Source organism: Phoca vitulina, unplaced genomic scaffold, assembly GCF_004348235.1.
Source record: "Phoca vitulina isolate PV1807 unplaced genomic scaffold, GSC_HSeal_1.0 scaffold40, whole genome shotgun sequence".
Taxonomy (NCBI): domain Eukaryota; kingdom Metazoa; phylum Chordata; class Mammalia; order Carnivora; family Phocidae; genus Phoca; species Phoca vitulina.
The window spans coordinates 15,959,968-15,982,406 of NW_022589743.1; the positions used below are offsets into that span (position 1 = coordinate 15,959,968).

General features: G+C 44.7%; 1 protein-coding gene and 2 pseudogenes across 5 annotated transcripts; all 3 read left to right on the top strand.

The window, feature by feature from the left end:
* The first annotated feature begins 12,847 nt into the window (after positions 1-12,847).
* On the top strand, positions 12,848-17,264 carry LOC116647733 (C-C motif chemokine 15-like). 4 transcript variants are annotated; one of them, XM_032429295.1, is made up of 4 exons: positions 12,848-12,991; positions 15,952-16,005; positions 16,478-16,589; positions 16,966-17,264. In XM_032429295.1, the coding sequence occupies exons 1-4, from the start codon at positions 12,916-12,918 to the stop codon at positions 17,087-17,089; spliced, it is 366 nt and encodes a 121-aa protein (XP_032285186.1). In that variant the 5' UTR covers positions 12,848-12,915; the 3' UTR covers positions 17,090-17,264. The 4 variants fall into 4 exon arrangements, with proteins under 4 accessions (XP_032285186.1, XP_032285187.1, XP_032285188.1 ...); XM_032429296.1 differs by having other exon boundaries at positions 16,481-16,589; XM_032429297.1 differs by having other exon boundaries at positions 15,952-15,999.
* LOC116647734 lies at positions 13,000-15,945 on the top strand (annotated as a pseudogene). The gene has a single exon (XR_004302359.1). The product of XR_004302359.1 is annotated as a UPF0729 protein C18orf32 homolog (transcript).
* Positions 17,265-18,983: 1,719 nt separating the features above from the next.
* LOC116647705 lies at positions 18,984-21,345 on the top strand (annotated as a pseudogene).
* The last annotated feature ends 1,094 nt before the right edge of the window (positions 21,346-22,439 follow it).

Here is a 22,439-nt window from a genome sequence, read left to right on the forward strand (position 1 = left end):
AAAGCCTCCAGTGAGCAAGCACCATATTAAGGCACTGTGCAAGCTACTTTACTTTGATCACCTCAACAATTTGCCAAAACAGGAATTATTATCCCATGTATAAGCATGGAAACTGAGATTCAGAGAGGTTAAGTGACTTGCCCCATGCCACCCAGCTAGTAACGGCAATGGAGAAATTCAAATAACAAGCTGAGGAGCCAGGCATCCTGGCTTGTCGCTTTAACTATGCCACTTACTTTTTTTTTTTTTTTTTCCTTTTTGGATCAGGAGCAAGTTAATCTCCCAAAGCTGCAGTCTTTTTCCCTATAAAATGTGATGGTACCTGACTCAAAGTGTAATGATGTCATCTGTCTCTCACTGCCGATATGGAGGAGACTCAGGGACGTTTTGTAAATTCCAACCCCAACTAAAGTTAAACCAGGCACAGGGACTCCTGTCTGTGTGTCCAGATGGTCACCACACTCTCCCCAGCTCCGGGTGGGGTGGCTGTTCTATAACAGGGTCCTCCTCCCCCTGAGTCCTGCCTGGCTGCCAAGGGAAAGGGCCCGGATCATAAAATCCACTTCATCCCTCCTCTCTAGACCCTGGGGTTTGGCTTTTACTCTACAGCGTTGCAAAAAGCAGAAGCAATAATCCAATTATGTGTCTCGAGGTTTGTTACTTTTAACTGGAAGGGCATGTGATAAGTTCAGAGAAAACCAATTCCCAGGCAGGGATGGAGCTGGATGAGTCAGGGACGCTGCTCTGTTCCTCTTTGAGCCTCCAGAGGTCCAAAAACAGAAAGTGCTGAGGCAGATATCAGGGGGGATAGGAGGGGGCAGTAAGAAAAAGGTTGGTGGGAAGCGAACAGGTCTGCTTGAGGCTCTTTACGTGGTGCTGAGGCCCGAGTAAGCCCCAGACAAGGGTCTCAGGGACACTGAAGGGGCATCTGTGTCCAGAGCATACCCAGGAGCAGCCCTTGAGGAGGCACCTGCTGACCACTCCCAGGAAGAGACAGATGTCCCGTGATATACACAGATCAGAGCCCCTGTGTGTCAAGGATCCCTTGGATGGGGACAACTTTGGGGAGCAAATTACACAACAGTCTTCTTCTCGGTCTTGGATTCTGGGGGCTAGTTTGTCCTCCGCTCCTGGATAAAACTCACAGCAGTCCCCACGATTTTCCTAGTGGCTCTCAAATAATACCAACCATTCTGCAGTCACTTAAGTCACAAAACACAGTATCAATATAAATAAATGAATAAAATTTATAATCCCGTGTGAAAGTTCCACTTTGATCTCGCCTCCGTGACACCCTTGGGCCCCTTGCAGGCAGAAAGCCTGCAGTCAGGGACGGAGGGCTTTCCCTACCCAGTCCTTGGATTTCCCCTGCCTTTGCATTTCTGACCCTGTCTGGGTTGGGACGCTGGAAGATAGAAAAGGTGAGGCCTCGTATGGTCCCATTTATATCAGAAGTCCCAAAGAGGCAAATCCACAGAGACAGAAAGTAGATTAGTGGTTGCTGAGAGCCGTGGGGAAGGGAAATGAAGGTGAGTGCTGATGAGCACAGGGTTTCTTTTGGGGGAGAAAGGACCAGTGACCTGCCACTAATGGAATGAAGATTACTTCCGGGGCGCCTGGGTGGCTCAGCCAGTTGGGCGGCTGACTTGATTTCGGCTCAGGTCTTGATCCTGGGGTCGTGGGATCAGGCCCCAGCATCAGGTTCTGTACTTAGCACGGAATCTTCTTGGGATTCTCTCTCTCCCTCTGCCCCTCCCCACACTTGCACTCTTAATGAATTAATTAAATAAATCTTTTTTTTAAAAAGATTACTTCAAAGTTAAAACCTCTGAGCTACAACAGATGCAGAAAGAAATCTTATCTGAGCATCCCTTACTAAAGCAGAGCTTTTTCGGAGTCAGCTGCCCCAAACCCCGCCTCCAGGAGCACTTAAAAAAAACAACCCTCACTAGAACTTTCCATCCCTTGAAGCTCTAGCCTCTCCCTACCCCTTAAGCTGGTATGTAAACTTTTACCCTAACTGTGTGGGGAGCTTCTCTCTCTATAGAGTACTCCCAAAGGTGACGTAAGTTTTTCCCCTGTTAATCTGTCTTTTGTCAATTAATTCGCAGGCTCCTTATCACCAGACATAAGTTGGTAGAGGAAAAGATTTTACTCCCAACAGACGTGATTAAAATGTCCAAGAAATAGATAGTGGTGATGGTTGCGCAACCTTGTGAATATATTAAAAACCACCGATTTAAAAGGGTGAATTTTAGGGTATGTGATTTTTTTTTTTTTAAAGATTTTATTTATTTGACAGAGAGAGACACAGCGAGAGAGCGAACACAAGCAGGGGGAGTGGGAGAGGGAGAAGCAGGCTTCCCACTGAGCAGGGAGCCCGATGCGGGGCTCGATCCCAGGACCCTGGGATCATGACCTGAGCCGAAGGCAGACGCTTAACGACTGAGCCACCCAGGCGCCCCTAGGGTATGTGATTTTTATCTCGATAGAAATAAAAGGTAGGGGGAACTAGGAGGTTCCTACTTGCCTGGTCTGTCCTGGACATCTAGCCCTGATGCTCTGGCCTTGGCAGGAATTTGAAGCTGACTCTTTCTCTTGCAATGCCCACTACCCACCACCTACCCCTGGGACCGGTCACAAGTCAAGTGCTTCTTTGTTTAGGCTGGATGCCTTTTCCTTCTCGGCCCTGAAAAATAACATGTTAATTCCTTCTCTTTGTAGGGGGCTGTTCTTCCTTCCAGGTGGTCCTCTTGGACAGGACCTGAGAAGACCCCACACTGGTCCTTTCTCTGGCTCAAGGCTTACGCCTGGCCCATGGGAAACGCACACTCTTTGCCCCAAACAAGCCATCCAATGCAACAACTCTCCCTTTGTGCCACCCTCAAAGCATCTGGCTAGACCATCTCTCTTCCTTTAGGTTTTCTAGACCAGAGTCAGACAGCTGTCCACTGTGCCCCCAGATTGCTGAGTCATCTGGTTGAAGCCCCTCTTTCCAACATTAGGTGTAGAGATAAAACATCCCCAGCCTTCCCTACGAGAAGTAGAATTTTCGGCATTACCACAGCCTCTCTGAAAACTTCTTCCCTAATCTCCCACTCCCTCCCAACTTTAATACTTCCAATGTGAGTTCAAGGGTTAAAAATTACAACAAACCTTCTTTGTTGAATCTGCATCAAGGTGGCATCATGCCCAGATGAGTGGTATTTACCGTCTTTTTTTCACATCTTTTGGAAAGAGGAGGGCAGTTACCAAACTGGTAAAGGTGAAAATCAGGAAATCAGTAGAATTTGTCTCTGTGTCCCTCAGCTTCCCCATTTGGGCCTCTTTAGGGCATCTCCACAGCCCCAGTCCTTAGTTGCTCAGTGTCCTCAATTGTATTCTCCTCAGGTGCCATCCTAAAATTAGCTCTCTGAGCCTCTTTTCATACTAACGTGTGAATGACTAACCAAGGCTTTAACAGGTTTTGAAAGGCCAAAACCAGAAATCGGGAATCAGACATGAGGTGGGGAACAGCTGGTGGTTTCTGGGATTTGGGATCACCCAAGCCGTCCAGGAAGGATGGAAGGGAGGGCAGGGGGGAATGGGGCATTGAGCTCCTGGGCACGGTAATGGTGTGATGTTGCAGGTAGAGAGGGCCTGAGTCCAGGAGGGAGAAGATGGAAGAGGGGAGTTGGCTAAGGGACACAGGAATCACTGAGGAAGACACTGTCTTGGGGGGGGGGGGTCCTGGGGAAGAAGACAATCCCCCGGAAAGGAGACTGGCCCTAATCTAGAAGTTTCCAGGATTCCATAAGGAGGATAGCTGAAGGGAAGTTTCATTCCGAATCCTCTGCCTCTTATTCCTCAGCTTCATCATCCAAAAGAGCCAGTGCATGTGGGCCAACCCCTATGGTGCCTGGATCCACGACTACACAATGACCTGGAACAGGTCAAAAACCATTAAGTGGGCACCTGACTGGCTGGGTTGGTAGAGCATGTGACTCTTAATCTCAGGATCATGAGTTCGAGCCCCATAGCGGGTGTGGAGTCTACTTAAAATAAAAAAAAAATTTTTTTAACTTAAAAAATAGTAATATCTTAAAAAAAAAAAAACATGAAGAACTTCCATTCAATTACAGAAGAATGTAAAACCAAGCACAGGGCCCCCTGAGCGTGGGGCTCTGCAACCATACAACTCACACCCCCATGAAGCAGGCCTCAACTTAGGGCTCAAAGCGAAATAACCATGATGCAGCCAGGGCCTTTCAGCTCTGGATGCACGAAGAGCAGAGGCCCAAGGCCACCTCCTATCCCATCCCTCTCCCCTCCACCAGCCCCTGGGAATTGTCCTGCCCTAAATTTAACCCCAATATCGATTTCTTTCCACTCTTACTCATTGTACAGAATTCTGAAAGAGTCCAGAGTCCATTGTACAGAAAGCAAGAAAGAGTCCAGGAGTGGGGAACGGAAGCTTCTTTACTTTTAGTCCCATGTGACAGAGAGCCCACTTAAAATGTCCTATGGGAAAACAAAAATAGTTTCTTGGTTTAGGTACTTAAAAAGAGCAAATGCCAGGGGCGTGGCTCAGGGAAAACTGGCCCCAGAGCAAAGGACTCCCCAGCTCTTCTGCAGATGCAGCAGGACGGAGCTGCCTCTCCCCTTCCTTACAAGCAGAGAACTACTGGGGAAGGACCCGCCTGCCAGGCTTGCGAGGATGGGTCCACACCTGTGACAAAGGGTGGACTGAGCCCTGAGAACCTCATAGCTGCATGCGCAGGGAGGTTCCCTCAGAGAAGGGGGGCATAGTTTGCAGGAGAAAGAAAGGTGTTGGAAAAAATAAATATATGTAAAGCCCCTTACTTTGCTTTTTTTAAGATTTTTTAAATTTATTTATTATTTATTTATTTATTTGAGAGAGAGAGAGTGAGAGAGCACAAACAGGGGGAACGGCAGAGGCAGAGGGAGAAGCAGGCTCCCCGCTAAGCAGGGAGCACAATGTGGGGCACCATCCCAGGACCCTTTGCTGAAGGCAGATGCTTAACCGACTGAGCCACCCAGGTGACCCCTACTTTGCTTTTTATTTAAAAAAAAAAAAAAAAAACCTCTTGGTCTTAAAGTATGGATTTACTTTAAGGAATTGTCTTAAAGTATTGGTTACCGTGGTAAATGTCTGTGCTCACTTATACATTACATGTGTAGTATGGACATGCCCAAAACATGCCCCAAATGTTGTCATTTCCATGCCTTTGCCTTAAAGGGTGAGCTCTAGCATCAGAAGACCTGGATTTGTATTCCAGCTTTGCCTCTTTCTAGCTGTGTGCACAAATTACTTCGCTGCTCTGTGCGTCTGTACCCTGGTCTATAAGAGAGGGTGACAACTATACCCATTTCATGGTGTAGGGAGGATAGAATGATAAAATATCTGCAAAACAGTTAAAACAATAAGTGGCTCATGTCTTGCACCTACTGGTTATTAACACTATTTGCAGTTACCTCTAACTAGAATGTTCCTCCTCCTTTCTCTGCATTTTAAAATGGTATAGAGTCTTGGTCCAATTTTTGAGACCCCCTTCAAATGCTATCTCTTTTGTGACTTTTTCTCATCATCCTAATTCAAAAGGATCACTCTCTTCTTCCTCTGAAATCCTCATGGGGCACCAGGGCCCCACAGCTCTGGACGGCAGGGACCTTCCCAGTGCTCTCCATTTCTATCCCAACTAGAATAAAAGCATCTTTACTAATGCTTACACTAGTCCTTCTTAACAAGTACTAGTATAATTAAAAGCAATAAACCTAAAGCTCCCAACAAAGAAAACAAAGCTCTATGCCAGATAGTTTCACTGATGAAACATACCAAATATTTAAGGAAGGATGAATATAACAAACTCTTCCAAAAAATAAAAGAGAAAGTAGTACTTTCTAACTCATCTGATGAAGCCAGCATTATCCTGATACATGAACGTATGTTCACACAAAAACTTGTACATGAGTGCTCATAGCAGCGTATTCGTAATATCCACAAATTGGAAACAACCCAGACGTCCATCAGCTACTGAGTAGATAAACACCACGTGGTATAGCCATACAATGGGATATTATTCAGCCGTAAAAAGGAATGAAGTACTGGGCACCTGGGTGGCTCAGTCATTAAGCGTCTGCCTTCGGCTCGGGTCATGATCCCAGGGTCCTGGGATCGAGCCCCACATCGGGCTCCCTGCTCGGCAGGAAGCCGCTTCTCCCTCTCCCACTCCCCCTGCTTGTGTTCCTGCTCTCGCTATCTTTCTCTCTGTCAAATAAATAAATAAAATCTTAAAAAAAAAAAAAAAAAAGGAATGAAGTACTGATACCTGTTACAACATGGATGAACCTTGAAAATGTTATGTTCAGTGAAAGGAGCCAAACACAAAAGGCAACATGCACTATGATTCCATTTACATGGAGCATTCACAATAGGCAAATCCACGAACAGAACGCAGATTAGTGGTTGCCAGGGGGCGGAGGAGGGGAGAATCAAGGTGACTACTTCGTGGGTACAAGGACTCCTTCTGGGGTGATGAAAATGTGCTGGCACTAGATAGAGGCAATAACTACACGTATTGCGAATGTACTAGAAGCCACTAAATTAATTGCACAAGGTTACTATTATGTCACGTGATCTTAGCCTCAGTGACAACAGCAAGCCTCCTTTTGAATGAGGGACTGTTACTCTTGATTTCGGCAAATGTCTAAAGAAGATGAGGCAGTCTTTACAGCCCTAAGAGAAATTATCAATTAGTTTTTGCTCCATCACAAATCACCCTAAAATTTAGTAGATTAAAACAAGCATTAACAACGAGACACCACCACACACCTATGAGACTGGACCAAAATCCAGAACACTGACATCAAGCACAGCAAGGATGCAGAGCAACAGAAACTCTCATACATTTGCCGGCGGGAATACAAAATGGTTCAGCCACTCCAGAAGACAGTTTGGCAGTTTGTTACAAAACTACACGTACCCTTACTGTGTGATCCAGCGATTGCTCTCCTTGGTATTTACCCAAGGAGTTGAAAACTTTTGTCCACCCGAAAACTTGCACACAAATGTTTATAGCAGCTTTATTCATAATTGTCAAAACTTGGAAGCAACCAAGATGTCCTTCAGTAGGTAAATTGATAAATAAGCTGTGGTAGGTCGAGACAGTGAAATATTCAGCACTAAAAACAAACAAACAAACAAACAGCTATCAAGCCACGAAAAAATAAAGGAAGAAACTTAAATGCATATGACTAAGGGAAAGAAGCCAATTTGAAAAGGCTACATACTGCATGATTCCAACTGTATGACATTCTGGAAAGGGCAATACTAGAGAGACAGTAAAATGATCAGTAGTTGCCAGAGGTTGGGGGCAGAGGGGGTGAATAGGCAGAGCACAGGGGATTTTTTGGGCAATGAAAATACTCTGTATGATACCGTAATAATGGATACATACGATTATACATTTGTCCAAACCTATAGAAGGTACTATACCAAGAGTGAACCATGGATACAGGATTATACATTTGTCCAAACCCGAAGGATGTACTGTACCAAGAGTGAACCCTAACGTAAGCTATGGTCTGTGGGTGATGATGACGTGTCGGTGTAGGTCTATCAGTTGTAACAAATATCCCATTCTGGTGGCAGGTGTTGGTAATGGAGGAGACTATGCATGTGGGGGGGCAGAAGGTATATGGGAAATCTCTGTATGCCCCTCAGTTTTGCTAGGAATCTAAATCTACTTTTAAAAAGTAAAGTCTTAATAAAAAATGAAAAAAAATTTTAAAGATTTTATTTATTTATTTGACAGAGAGAGACACAGCGAGAGAGGGAACACAAGCAGGGGGAGTGGGAGAGGGAGAAGCAGGCTTCCTGCTGAGCAGGGAGCCCGATGCGGGGCTCGATCCCAGGACCCTGGGATCATGACCTGAGCCGACGGCAGATGCTTAACGACTGAGCCACCCAGGTGCCCCAAAAATGAAAAAATTTTTAAAAGCAAGCATTTGTTATTTCTCACAACTCTATGGGTTAAATGGATAATTCTCCTGGCCTGAGCTAACCTAGCTGGGGTTCAACGGTCTAGGAGGACCTCTCAGCTGGGATAGCTGGGATATCTGGGGAATCTTCCTTTCCATGTGGTCTTTCAACCTTCAAAAGGCTAGCATGGGCCAGTACATGCAACAGTATAAAGACTCTCAGCAGAAAAATGACACACAAGTCTCAATGTGCCAGTACTTTCCAAGTCTCTGCATCACATTTTCTATTATTCCACTTATCAGAGTGAGTCACAGAGCCAAGACCAGAGTCAGTATGGAAAGGGACTCTCCAAGTGCATGCATATTGGATGGGAGGGATTATTACAGCCATTTTTGTAAATAATCTACTAAAGGAAGGAATAAGTCAAATATTTAAACCAAGACCTAATCTCTGAGCTAGAATTTGTTGAAGTGCTTGGTCCCCAACTGAAATCTCTTTACTTGACTTGATATCACCAAGGCACATAGGAAATGGTCAGAAGATATCTATCTCAGGGACATCAAACCATCCCTGACCATGGAGCAGCTGCAATTCTACAACATAGAATAGACTTTAGCTATGAGATTCATTAAGGGGGTATTATTGTTTAAATTTTTATCTCTCTAAGGAGAGCCTGGGCTCAGACTTACAAACAAACAGACAGCAGTAGAAACAAAACGAGTTGGTAGGATCCATTGTTCTCCTTATTACTTGAAGAGAAAGGTTTTCCATATGCAACAGTGAGGGTGTTTAAGATCATACACAAGGAAGGAAGAGACATACACAGATTCTTTCCAGTCGCAGATAATTACAGTAAGGACGTGGGCAAGGTGGGTAGCCCACAGTCACCTCACCAGCCACCATGTCCCTGTGGGTCCTGGTCAGGACAGCCCCTAACATTTGCAGGGCCCAAGGCAAGAATCCATAAGGAGGGTCTCACATCAGGTATGCCAATATTTAAAATTATAAATGAGCTAACAAAAAATTTAAAACTAAAATGAATTGCTTAATATTGCAACCATGTGAAACTATTACACATACAGCCCTCATCTGGCCGTTTATCTGTCAGATGGAACACAAAAAGATGCAAGAAAATGAACCCTAGACACCACATGGGAACAACGCAGGAATGCAAGAATATGGTGGCGTTCCTGCTGAAAGGAAAGATTTTTGACAAGCTAATTGGTTTATCTTTCCTCTGACCTTAAGCTTCTACAGCTGAAATCTTCCCACTGTCCAAGGGAGTGTCTGTGTCCTTGCTCGCAGTGACACCGCCCACAAGCCTTTGTAGCCTTTAGACTCGGGCGTGTTCCATTTCAAGCACGTAGGACAAGAGAGGTGGAGCATCATTTTACCTTGAGCCATGAAGAGTGTGTGTGTGTGTGTGTGTGTGTGTGTGTGTGTGTGTGTGTCACAAGAACGGATGTGGAGAGTTGCAGGTCATGTTGGGCCAGCCCTGGGCACCACCTCCCAAGAGACAGAGGTATCTTTGTGTCCTCTGACAAATTTCTTTTGTGTGTGTCTGTGAATGAGGTGTCCTCAAAAGCATAGGGTCCAGGGCCCAGTCCCCTCCTGCCTGGGTCTTAAAAAGTAGTACCAGTCTTGGAGCTTTGGAAGTTGGGATGTGTTCAGCAAGTGATACTTGCTGGCTACCATCAGGAGCAGCAGTTCCAGGAAGTCAACCTCCTGCGTGGTTTGTAGGTGTCAGGGCTGCCAGGAGAAACACTATTTACGCAGCACCCGATGGAAAGACACTTTACTCATGTGGAGAAGAGACAGAGCAAGAGGAGCTCCAACAGTGAGTGTCAGTCCCCCATGACCAGCAGCTACCATCCTGCTGACATCTAGAAGTCAAGGTTCAATATGGCACCGACCCTCCAGGAAAAAATAGTCATATGGTAACATGTCGATTGGTTATCTTGGACCCCTGCCATCCTGCAAGACAACAACCCGACCTTAGCAGAACCGTCACCCACTCGGGATATGGCTTTTCTTTCTCTGCCAGTGGTGCCTTTGCAAGCACAATTGAGACAGGGAAACAAGGGACCCCATGAAGGACTGCTTTTTTTGTCCCTCTTCCTGATTCTATTTTTGCTAGGACCTACACCCCTGCCCTTTACACATGCCTTACAGTTCAGATAATATATGTCCTCCTTGTAAAGGTCAAGGAGTTAATGATTTCGTTGGAGGCTTCCAGCACGATAGATAACATCTAAGGAGTTACTGGGAGAGATCATCATGTGTGTTTTCCCAGACTCCAGACACCTTGACACCAAGACCCCAGCCTCCAGGGCATGATGAGCTAAAGCCTGAGCACTCCTGCTTGTTTTGACCAGTTCCCAAATGCCTGAGAGGATGCATATACCAGACCATTAACCTCCATCAAAACCCCAGACACCAAGATGAATGAAACTCATTCATCTTTCCTGAGTCTCCAAGACACTCTGCATCTGCTCTCTCTATGTGTTCAATAAACTCTGCTCTCACTTCCTCTTGGCTTGCATTTGATTTCTCTCTTGTGCAAAGCCAAGGACTCTCTTGCTGGTCCTGCAGGAACCCCTCTGGGTCCTCAGACCCAACCTGCCTGCATCACAAACATCCAAAGATTTACAGAATGCCTGATGAGATAGTATTTATACAACACTGCCTTGGGCCAAGGGATCCATTTTATAGCCAGTAATGTGAGTCAGTGGGCATAGGAGATCCACTGGCAATAGCAGATACGTAATCACGCAGAAGCAGCCAGACCAGGAGAACGGTGGGGTGTTAATAATTTTGCTAAGGGGACAACAAACTCAGGGTTGAGACTCTCCAGAATGCAGTATATCCACTGAACCCCAAATGCTGATAGATGATGGTATGTCCCCAACACCTAGAATACGTAGGAACCAAGGGATTGATGTAGTGCCCCTCTCTTCATGATTCCCAGTGATTAGTGATTTCTCTGTGGTTCCCATCCCTGCAACATAGGGCTCTGCTGGATTAGACTGGATTCGGCTTTGCAGGAATCCTGGGGAAGACGGAAGCAGCAGAGATGCGTTAGCACGGGTACACAGCGTGGGTTCCACTGAACCTGAAAGAACTACTAAATACAAGCACCTTGAAGGAGGCTTTGTGACAGATTCAACACAATAAAGCCACAAACCTAGTGGAGGGAAGCACGGGTGGACCGTACCCTGTACTACTTCACGTCCTTTTGTCCCACGGCTTACCTCAGCCGCTGCTCAGCCCTCACTTTTCCTAGATTTACGTAAGCTCCAGGCCGGGGTTGTGCCTCAGCCTGCCTTTGAGAACTCTAGCTTCCTGACCGGGGGCTTCTCGGATCCTGAGGCGCGGAGGTCCTGCAAGAACATAACACACACGCAAGAGCAAACAAGAAGTGCGAGGAAACCTCTGTGGTCCACCCTTGGCCAATGAAGTGTTGTCCCCATCATCTGTTGCTGTGTCACAAACCACCCAAGGTTTAATGGTATAAAACGACAACTATTTTGCTCTACTCACAAATTCTACGGGTCAGAAATTCAGACCGGGCAGAGCAGGGATGGATTGTCTCTGCTCCGTGATGCCTGAGATCTCAGCTGGGAAGACACAAATAGCAAGGAGGGACTCAAATCTAGAATCCTGCTGTCCAATAGAGATACCATGCAAGTCACATTCATAATTTAAAAAAATTTTTAGTTGCCATGTTAAGAAAGCAAAAAGCAACAGATGAAATGAACTGTAATAATATATTTTCTTTAACACAATATATCCAACATGTCAACATGTAACCAATGTAAAAAATTATCCAGATATTTTACGTGGCAGCGGGCATGTAATTAAATCTTTAAAACCTTGTGTGAGGTTTAGACTTTCAGAACACCCCAGTGTGGACTAGCCCCATTGGAAGTGCCAGTAACCACATGCGGCTAGTAGGTGCTGGATTGACCAGTGCAGATCTGGAGGCTTCCTCACACCCACGTCTGGCACCTAGGCTGGGATGACCTGAGGGCTATGCTCATTTGGGACCATCGACCAGAACATTGCCTGTGGTTTGGGCTTCCTCACTGCATCGCAGCCTCAAGCTAGTCAGTCTTCTTATCTGGTGGCTCAGGACTCCAAGAGTGAGCGTTCCAGTGACCAAGGTTGAAGTCCATGACTTTTCACAACCTAGCCTCAGAGGTCACGTGGCATACGCTATTGATTGAACCAGCCACAAGCCCCTCTCCATTTCTAGGGCAGAGAACATAGACTCCACCCCTGGGTGACAGGAGTGTCACAAAACCCGTGGCCATATTTTAAAAGTTCCGCAGGTATAAAAGCCAAAAATAAATGCCTCCCCTCTCTTCTCCCTGGCAAAATATTCTGAGATACATCCATGAGCCTCTTCAAAAAACTCCCAGCAGAGAGATGCTGAGGAATAATGAGACTCTGGATACATTGTTGCAAGTGGAGCCTACGGTATTTATTAATGGATTGGCTGTGGGGCGTGAAACAAAGCGAGGAGTCAAGGATCAGGAGTCCGTGTGAGGAATCACATGACTGGTTTACAGGCTATTCCTGCACTTGAAGGTGCTTAGCTCCTGAGGAAAACACTCTGACCTAGAGGATGAAATTAACCTCCTGGAGGAAGGGTCCTTCATGAAATAGTCGCTCTCTGTGCCTGTATCCACTGGGCAGTTGGGAAAGCATGAAGTCTCCTTTACCATCTACTTCCTGTTGCATTCCCAGCCTTGTTCCCTTTTTCAGAAATAGCATGCTGTCTATCGTATAGCCAAAGAACAGCACTCTGAACCTCTGCCCTGTGACTTCCTGATCCTCCTCTCTTATAAATACAAGGGCAGAGCTGGGATCCCACAGAGTCAGAGAGCAGAAAGCCAGGAGTCCTCAGACCAGCTCTGCCTGCTACAGGGAAGATGAAGTTCCTCGTGGCTGCCCTCCCCTTCCTCATTCTTGCTACTGCCCTTGGATCCCGGGTCCAGGTCTTTCATGGTGAGTTCAGTGAACCTTCCCACTGGTGACAAGGTCCACGGTAACTCGCGAGCTGGGGAGGAAACGCAGAAGGACACCTTTGTCCTGCTGAGGTTGTTCCCTGTCTCAGACAGGGATGTGAATCCCTGAATAGGCTGTAGGCCTCTCTCTCTGCAGGCCTTGGTCCCTGGGGAAAATTGTATACAAATGACTGGTCCCCCTTGGGGAAATAACTCTCCCCTTTTCATGACCAGAATTATTTGATGCTTTCTCTTAGCTGACATAGGACGGTTAACGTGCTAAATCAAAACTATAGTAAGAATTCTACAATGTTAGTGTAAAACTATCATTTTGGAGAGGAAATGTAACAAGCCAGGAAAGTGCCTCACCCAAGTCCACCTAACCATTCTATTTATTTAACAAGTAAATATCTAGTACTTCTTACGTGCAGGCAGGCACTGTTCTAAGTGTCTTATGGACTTAATACATTAGATCCTCCTAACAACCTTGTGGGGTAGACTATCAGCAACTTGTATAGTTTTGCATATTATATTATTATTCTCATTTTACAAATAAGAAAACTTAGACAACTTGCTCAAGATCATATAGCTAGACGCTCGGACCCGTGGTTGCGGTTCAGGAACTCCAGCAGATGTGCATTCCCGATGGTGTGCATTCCTTGCATCGTCATTCCGATTCTGCTCTGGATCTACAAAAAATTCCTGGAGCCATACATGTATCCTCTGATTTCCCCCTTTGTTAGTCGTAGGTAGCCTAGAAAAGCTCTTCGAGAATCCCACAATAAAAACAAAGGCAAGGTAGATTGTAAGGACGCAGACATAAATGGATTACCAACAAAAGGACCAACGGAAATCTCTGATAAAAAGAAAGACTAAAGTGATTGTTCCAAAGGATCTCATTGTTTTAAAAATGGACCTGATAAATATGAAGCACCTTGCTTATAATTGTCTCTGACCTTTTTCTCTGAGACCAGAATTTGGGATAGATAGCTTAGATACTTACCTGATACTAATCAGGAAATACATGGTATTTATATTTAAAATGTGTTTAGTTATATTTAATGATCTCATTCCTGAGTTCCTGTTTCATTAAAGTAGCTTCCACGTCTATTATCGTAGTTATGAATAAAAAGAAGGTTTGTGCCAATAGACACTGCTACTAAACGAGCGCTCTAAACTCCTTGGGCCTCTAGCTTTCGTTCAGGCTCTTTGAATTTGAGCTGAGTACAATGTTACCGTGAAACAGTGCGGTGAGACTGTACGGTGAAAGGAAAAGGGGTTTGGGGAGATGATGAGGACTTGAAACCTAAAAATGTGATTACTGTCTGATACAACGGAGCAGCCTACTTCTGAGAGTAGTAATTCCTGCTTAGTGCTCTGAGGAAAATAGAAAAGACAGGGAAATCGGGGAAACGCCTTTGAAAAATGGAATACCTTTTACAGAAATATCTAATGTATATTATAAAATTCTAATCCTTGTTGCATTTCTTCTGTTCTTACAAAGTATATTAAATATTCCGTTTCAGAAAAAAAAAAGATCATATAGCTATTAAGTGGTGGAATGAGGGTAGGAGCTGGTTAGGAAGCTGCAATGGAAAGGCAAGGCCACTTAAGATTTTATTTTGCAAGCCCCACACACATCATAGCAAGCGTATCAAGTATAAACAGATGCCTTCTTAAATAGAATTTATGTGTAACTCTATAAGAAATGATCTAAAAGTTCAGTTGCCTTTGCCTAATTAGCATAATGCAGGTCCGCAATCCCTTATCCAAAACTTTGGGGCTAGATGTGTTTTGGAAGGCAGAAGTATTCAGTTTTTAAAAAGGTAATGCAATATGATCCAGCAGTTCCTCTCTGGATATATACTCAGAAGAGTATATATCCAGAACGGAAAGCAGGTACATGAAGAGATATGTGCACACCCATGCTAATCATAGCATTATTCATAACAGCCAAAAGGTGAGAGCAACCCAAGCATCCATTAACAAATGAATAGAGTTCTTTTAAATGGGGCATATACATACGATATATTATTCAGCCTTAAAAAGGAAGGAAATTCTGACACGTGCTACAAAACGGATGAACACTGAAGACATTATGTTAGGTGAGGTAAACCAGTAACAAAAGGACAAATTCTTCATGGTTCCACTCCGATGAGGCACTTAAAGTAGTCGAATTCAGAAAGAAGAATGGTGGTGGCTTGGGGGTTGGGGGAAGGGAAAACGGGAGTTATTGCTTAACAGGTACAGAGTTTCAGTTTTGCAAGATGAAAACGTTCCGTGGATGGATTGTGGTGATGGTTGCACAATAGGTGAATGTGCTTCGTCCTACTGAACCGTACGCTTTTTAAACATGCTTACAATTGTGTTTATTATGTATATTTTACATTTTCAAGAAAATAAATGACATTTTTTAAAAGGTAACACATACTTGGACGTTACTTAACTCACTGGAAGAGTCTGAGAAGTATACTTCAATCAAACAGGGTAGTATTTCGGCAGCAACTACAAATAATCATACTACTGGGGTAAATAATGATTGTGAATAGCCTCACTTCACTTTGGGTGACCTTGTGCCACCAAATCAGTTAACGAAACATTCTTCGGTTTCCTGGGCTGTTGTGGATTCCAGAAATGTATGGAAAGTATTGTGGCATGTATCACATTATGTACCCATTCGACTGATTTATTCATATCAGATTTACAGTTTGCTTTTTGTATTTCAAAGTCAATCGGATGGTTTCACGTCTCAGACAGTTTCAAAATTCCCTGAAACATCCCAGGGCCCTGAGACGAGAAAAGGGGCCTGGAGGCAGACCTAGAACCCAGACCGGTGTCCAGTGGTCCAGCATCGTCACCTCCCTACCAGGGGATGGGGCTGAGGCATGAGACCGGTGGAGACAGCGAGACAAGGCTGCCACGGTGATTTCTCTCCCCTCCTTGTCTGTTTCTCCCAAACAGAACCCATGGAGGCGAAACTTCAGCATGAACCCTTAATACACATGGAAGGTAAAGGTATATGTTATATTATAGCATATGCTTAAAAGTAGCAGCTGCACAGATCTGTTCAGTGGCTTCAAAACACCTCATTTACAGGGCGGGGGTAGCCGACAGGTGGGGAGGGTCCCGAAGGTGGCGAATGTCCCCAGGAAGATCGGGATGGGCCGTTAGAGGTCACCTCTATTCCACCCAACCGTCTCTCGAGTTGGGCTCACCTGGGGGCAGAGGTGCTCACTGATGCCTCCTGCTGGCACGAGACGCTCCCTCTTCTATCAGAACTGGTCTTGGCCCTGTTGTGGCCTTGCCTGGGTGCCCTCAGACACAGAGCTCAGCCCCGAGGAGAGTGAAGCAAGTGCAGGCAGAGGAGAACATCCCTCTGGAATCCTGTGCCTTCTCACCCTTCCCCGGGACTTTGGAGGCAAGGGGGAAAGGATCTAGTCTTCCTTAAAAAGAGACCCAGTCCTTAAATGGCTCGTTCCCCTTGCAGCAGGCTTTCACCGTCCCTCTGACTGCTGCCCAGACTACAAACGAAAAATTCGATGTGCAAACATGAAAGATTTTTTTGAAACAAGCAGTGGGTGCTCCCGGCCAGGTGTCATGTAAGTGTCGTATCTGGGGAGGGGTGTCTAGGAAAAGTCCCACCTTCTGGATCCTGCCAGGTCCCGGGAGGCTTGCGTCCTCATTAGGATCCTGCAGGGCATCAGGTAAGAGATGTTCCCAGTGAGGAGGGACACCGGGGACAGATGGAGAGAGAAGAAAGGCTGCTTGGGGAAACACACGTGAGTCACTTAGGCAGTCTCAGAGGCTAAGTGAGGCAGGGTCTCAGAGAGGAGGTGCCCTGACTCCCTGCAGCAAAGAAGGAAAAGAACAGGCTGGTCCAAGTGGGGGAATCCCAGGGCCAGGGAGGATGGGGCTCCCCATCCCCATTTTCTGAACACCCCTTAGTTTGTAATCTTTCTCCGCCTTGCTCCCCAGCTTCCTCACCAAGAAGGAGAGGCTTGTCTGTGCTGACCCCCTTGTTTTGGAAGTTCAGAATTGCATGAGGTCCCTGAGGAAGAACCTAACAATGCAGATGTTGCTTGAGAAGAAGGAATACTAGGGGCCACTCACCCCACCTCCAATTGGTTTGTCCCAACTCCCTCCTGGGATTTTCTTGGCCTGAATTATTTTTCAAAAAGCAACAACTACTGTTCTTTCTGTTCTGGTTATAAAAGCAATGCATTAATAAAGAGTATCCGATGTAACTTTCCTTGAATTTCAAGAGGAAAAAGAAACTGCTGAAATTTGGATTCTGTGGGTTTTTTTCCAAATGATGTGTCATAATAGAATTTTTTAAAAGCTAAAAACATTCAAACTCATTCAAACATAGATTGAATATGTGTCAAAATGTACTTAACCCATTCAATGAGGGAAAACTGAGTCAAAGATCATCTGAGGAACAGAGATTTATACAGTTAGTTGGGGATGGCATTCTGAAATGTTAAGTCAGAGAAAAACATTAATATCCTATAGGAAAATAAAATTGTAACACTGGGGATGATATTTTCTTTTTCTTTCTTTTTTTTTTTTTTTTCATTTTTAGAGGGTGGGTAGAGGCAGAGGGAGAGGGAGAGAATCTTAAGCAGACTTCACACCCAGTACAGAGCCCGACACGGCACTCAATCTGACGACCCTGAGATCATGACCCTGAGATCATGACCTGAGCCAAAATCAAGAGTCCGACACTTAACCAAGTGAGCCACCCACGTGCCCCTGGTAATTATCTTTTCTACTGGACAAAAGTCATTTACATCTGTGCTAGATAAAAATTTACAAGTTAACATAGTTTCACAAAGTCAGGGGCCCCATCAGTAGTAAGTAGACCACCACTGGAGAGGACATTCCCCTATAGGAACCCTGGGATAGGCTTTGTGGACAATCTTCCAAATGACATTGGAGGACCTGCCTGCAGTCATCCTTCTGCCTTATTTCTACATTTTGGATATTTTCTCTCAACAGACATAACTTCCCCTCTTTAAAGTTAAAGGACATTAAGAAAAACATTTAAAGTTGGACTGAACATGGGTGGTGAGATTGAGCCCTGCATTGGGGCTAAAGTTACACGACATTAAGAAAAACATTTAAAGGTGGACTGAACATGGGTGGTGAAATCGAGCCCTGCAAGCGGGGAGTCTGCTTGAGGTTCTCTCTCTCCCTCTGCCCCTCAACCCACTGAGTGCTCTCTCTCTCTCAAATAAAAAAATAAATCTTTTTAAAAAAATAAAGTTGGAGTGAATATCAATTTTACATTCAGGGAACCTGAGTGGCTCAGTTGGTTAAGCGTCTGCCTTCAGCTCAGGTCATGATCCCAGGGTCCTGGGATCGAGTCCCTGCTCGGTGGGGAGTCTGCTTCTCCCTCTCCCTCTGCCTCTCCCCCAGCTTGTGCTCACTCTCTCTCTCTCTCAAATAAACAAAGTCTTTAAAAAAAAAACCTATCTTACTTTTTGGGTGATTTGCCATAAAGAGTTTTAGGGAAAAAACTGATTGATAACCAAATATCCATCATAATAATAAACACTATTAGAAGAAGACACTTGAGACAATGATTAAAGCTGGGAATTATTATAACTCTAAAGGGATTAAACACACATTCACACTTTGTCTCATCTTATTCTCTCCACGAAGAATAATCTTTGGAGGTTTGCCTACAGTGTAGAAAAGCTTCTTTCACTTCATCATTTGGGAGTAGGCGGTAGACAGAAGATGACTAGGGAATAAAAGGTAGGGCACAGATGTACACAGTTTAGCCAAGCATTCCAGGTAATTCTTATGAAGGTGGTCTTAGGAAGGACCTCACTTAGAGATACCATTTTAGGAGGTGTGGGTGAAAAATGTAGGCAGGCTAGCAGGTGGAACTGTGCCTTGGTAAATTTCATTCCTTCAGGGATTCCTCTCTTTTTTCCCAGCGGAAGTGGGAATCCCTAGTTCCCTGGTTGTGAATGCAGATTCCGAGGATGGGGGCACTGGCTCTGGTAGGTGAGAAGGAAGGAGGGGTGGGACTGGTCCGGCTTTCACTGAGGTTGTCGGAGAGCTTCATTTCTAGGGGGCGGAGGTGGTGGGACTTCTTTCTTTCCTTTGACCAGAAGTTGTCCTGGGTACTGCCCAGCTCCCTCTCCAGTCCATCATCCCTTGTGGAAGACTTCCACGCAGACAGACTTCTTACATAGAGAACTGTGCTTGTAGCTTTATCCTGGGGCAAACCCCACACCCGCCTGCCCTGAAGTGGGGACTGGCAAGTTCACATCTTCTTCTCCCAACACCACTGACTTTGATCTTTGTGTTACCTAGGATGCTGCTGAGAAAGTATTTTTTCAATGATCTCTCCTTCACCTATATGAGGAAACAGGTTTCGCAGCCTCCTTATTTTGCCATCAAGCTGACCCATGTCCTTTATACAGAGATTTCTCTTCTTACGTTCAGCTGATGTCATCTTTTCTGATTTCCTCTGCTACTACAAATTTATTTTTGTTTTCATATTTTTCCAGTCATTTCCATGGGATTTGGGGAGGTAAAAGAGGCAAATACAGATGCTCAGGCTTCTGGCTTATAATTTGACCCATTTATGATCTCTCCTGTTGCTCTCATCCACTTCACTGTATTCTGTTAAATTCAGCAGCTTCGAGTTAACACCAGCCCACTGAGAACTGAGTGATGGAAACAGCAACTTTTGGCTTCTCCATAGAGATTTTGTTTCAGAGCCTCGGTGAAAATCTCAAAAAGTTGTTGGATTGAAACCGTGCTAGACCCAAGGGGAAGGTGTGTGATTTCATTGGTTTCTCCGGCTGGCCAAGTTGTTAGCTCAATAGAATGAAATGGAGAGCACAGACCACTGGACCGCCGGGACAGCAGAGGACCAGGTGTCTCCTCAGCAAGGCTTTGGGTCATGACAATGGCAGCTGAACAGAAAGGGGGATGGACACTGAGACATTCCTTTCTGACCAAGCATCTGGTCACTCATAGAAGGTCTTTGAGGTCTTGGAGCGGACAATGGCTTGTTATGTCTAGGTCAATTACATAATACATTACTCTATTTTCACAGTTCCTCAAAAATCGCGTGTTCTTTTATGCTTCCTTGCTCTCTCTGGTGCCTCAGCCACAAATGCTCCTCCTCTCAACTCTTCCCAGCAAAACTCAACCCAGCCTGCAAGGTTCAACTTCGATGTCCCTGTAAAACCTTCCCCCGCTATCCCATCCAGAGCACCCACCCCCCTTTCTCTGGAATCCTGAAACAGGTGTTTATTGTCACTCAAACAACAACTGAGTGGCTACTTTATGTTATACATTGTGGTAGGCAGGATATAGAGAAGATTGAAAATAAGAATAAAATATGACCTCTGTGTACAAGAATCATATGTATAATTCATCTCTAAATCTCCAAGTTATTATGCAACACTGGATTAAAATAATGAGGTTGTTTATACGAGGGGCAACCAGCCTGGGCCATATACCTCCCCAGGCCCCATGCCGGCTACCCAAAGGCTGAAGCTGACCCTTTGAACAACGTAGGGTTTGGGGCATTGACCTCCACGCAGTCAAAAATCCAAGTATAACTCTCTAAAAACTTAACTACTGATAGCCGACTATTGCCAAAGCCTCACTGCTAACATAAACATAAAACACACATATTTTGTAAAATCATCAGGCAGGGGTACCTGGGTGGCTCAGTCAGTTAAGCGTCTGCCTTCAGCTCAGGTCATGATCCCAGGGTCCTGGGATCGAGTCCCGCATCGGGCTCCCTGCTCAGTGGGGAGTCTGCTTCTCCCTCTGCCTGCCGCTCCCCCTGCTTGTACTCTCTCTCTCTCTTTCTCTGACAAACAAACAAAATCTTTAAAGAGAAGAAAAAAAAATCATCAGGCATAGAAAATACATTACAGCATTTACTGTATTTATTTTTTAAAAATCCACATGTAGGTAGACCTGCACCAGTTCAAGCCCGTTTTGTTCAAGGGTCAGCTCTATATTGAAGCACACCAGTTAGGAAGCTGCACTATAGATCTGAAACTTTAGTATGCATAAGAATCACCTGGAGGGCACTCTTCCAGGCTCGGTCCCGGGTGGGCACGGCCCGTGAGTAAGGAAATTAGCGAGAACGTGCCCGCCAGAAAAACATGAAGAAATCCCAGGAAATTAGCAGGGGAAAAAGAAAAGAGGATAGCTTGACCACCTCTTGGAGAAAGCAGAGGGACTCTGAGATAATGCAACAAAAGCAGAATACAGCTAGAGAGAAGAAGTCTATGCCTACAAGAGAAAAATGATGACCATTTGGAAAAACCTGGTCCTACTGCCAACTAGGTATATCATAAGCTCTATGGTCAAAATTTGGGGAATAAACAGTCATATGTTACAGCCTTATAAAACTATTTTAAACTTTACCTTTCAGCCTGACTTAGTGTAATGTTTCAGAACCATTCTTCAAAGAATAAAACACTGACCATGCATGTGAAAAAAAAAAGAAAGAAAGAAAGAAACACCTGGAAGCCTTGTTAAAAACAGAGTGCTGGATCTAATCTCCAGAAATTCTAATTCAGTAGGACTAAGTGGAGCCCCCCAAAATCAGCATATCTAACAAGTTCCCAGGTAATGTTGATGCTACAGGGTAGAATGGAAATTTGAAGAACTCTCACTTTTGACTCTGTAATTTCAGCATTGTTTGCAGCTTTTATAAAAAGCACATGTTTCCATGTAACCGAAAAACAATTTCAAAGAATTGAAAAAATAAATCTTGATGGTCTTCTTAAGAACAAACAATAAAATGAGCCAGTTCTTGACTTGTGTTGATATTTGATTTTTTTTTTAAGATGAAGCTTATCAGAGTTGTTTAATTATAAAAGAAATATGCAATTGAGGAAAGTTTAAACATGGCTAAGTAAGTCTGGCAACCAATTTTCAATTTTTAAAAGCAAAAATCTTGAGGGGCACTGACTGGCTCAGTGGCTCAGTGGGTAGAGTGAGCAACTCTTGATCTTGGGGTTGTGAGTTCAAGCCTCACATTGGGTATAGAGATTAGTTTAAAAATTTTTTTATCTTTTTAAAAAAAATTTTTTAAAGTAAAAATCTTGGGAGTTGTGCAAAATAGCTAGAAAAATAGTGTTTAAAAGTTCTTAAAAACGGGGGGGGGCACCTGGGTGGCTCACTTGGCTAAACAGCCAACTCTTGATTTTCACTCAGGTCATGATCTCAGGGTCCTGGGATCAAGCCTGCCTTGGGCTCTGTGCTTGGTGGGGAGTCTGCTTGAGATTCTCTCTCTCCTTCTCCTTCTGCCCCTCCCCACCATGCTCCCATGCTTGCTCTCTTGCTCTCTCTCTTTCTCAAATGAATAAATCTTTAAAAAATAAAACAAAAACTTCAAAGAGCTGCAACAGAAATCATTAAGACATAAAACAGCAAATGGAAACATCCATGTTTTTACT

Bases quoted from the DNA above. Each gene is read 5' to 3' on its own strand.
- LOC116647733 (XM_032429295.1), top strand. From the start codon at position 12,916: ATGAAGTTCCTCGTGGCTGCCCTCCCCTTCCTCATTCTTGCTACTGCC. The intron at 12,992-15,951 runs GTGAGTTCAGTG...TCTCCCAAACAG, and splicing joins CCGGGTCCAGGTCTTTCATG to AACCCATGGAGGCGAAACTT. The intron at 16,006-16,477 runs GTATATGTTATA...TTCCCCTTGCAG, and splicing joins AATACACATGGAAGGTAAAG to CAGGCTTTCACCGTCCCTCT.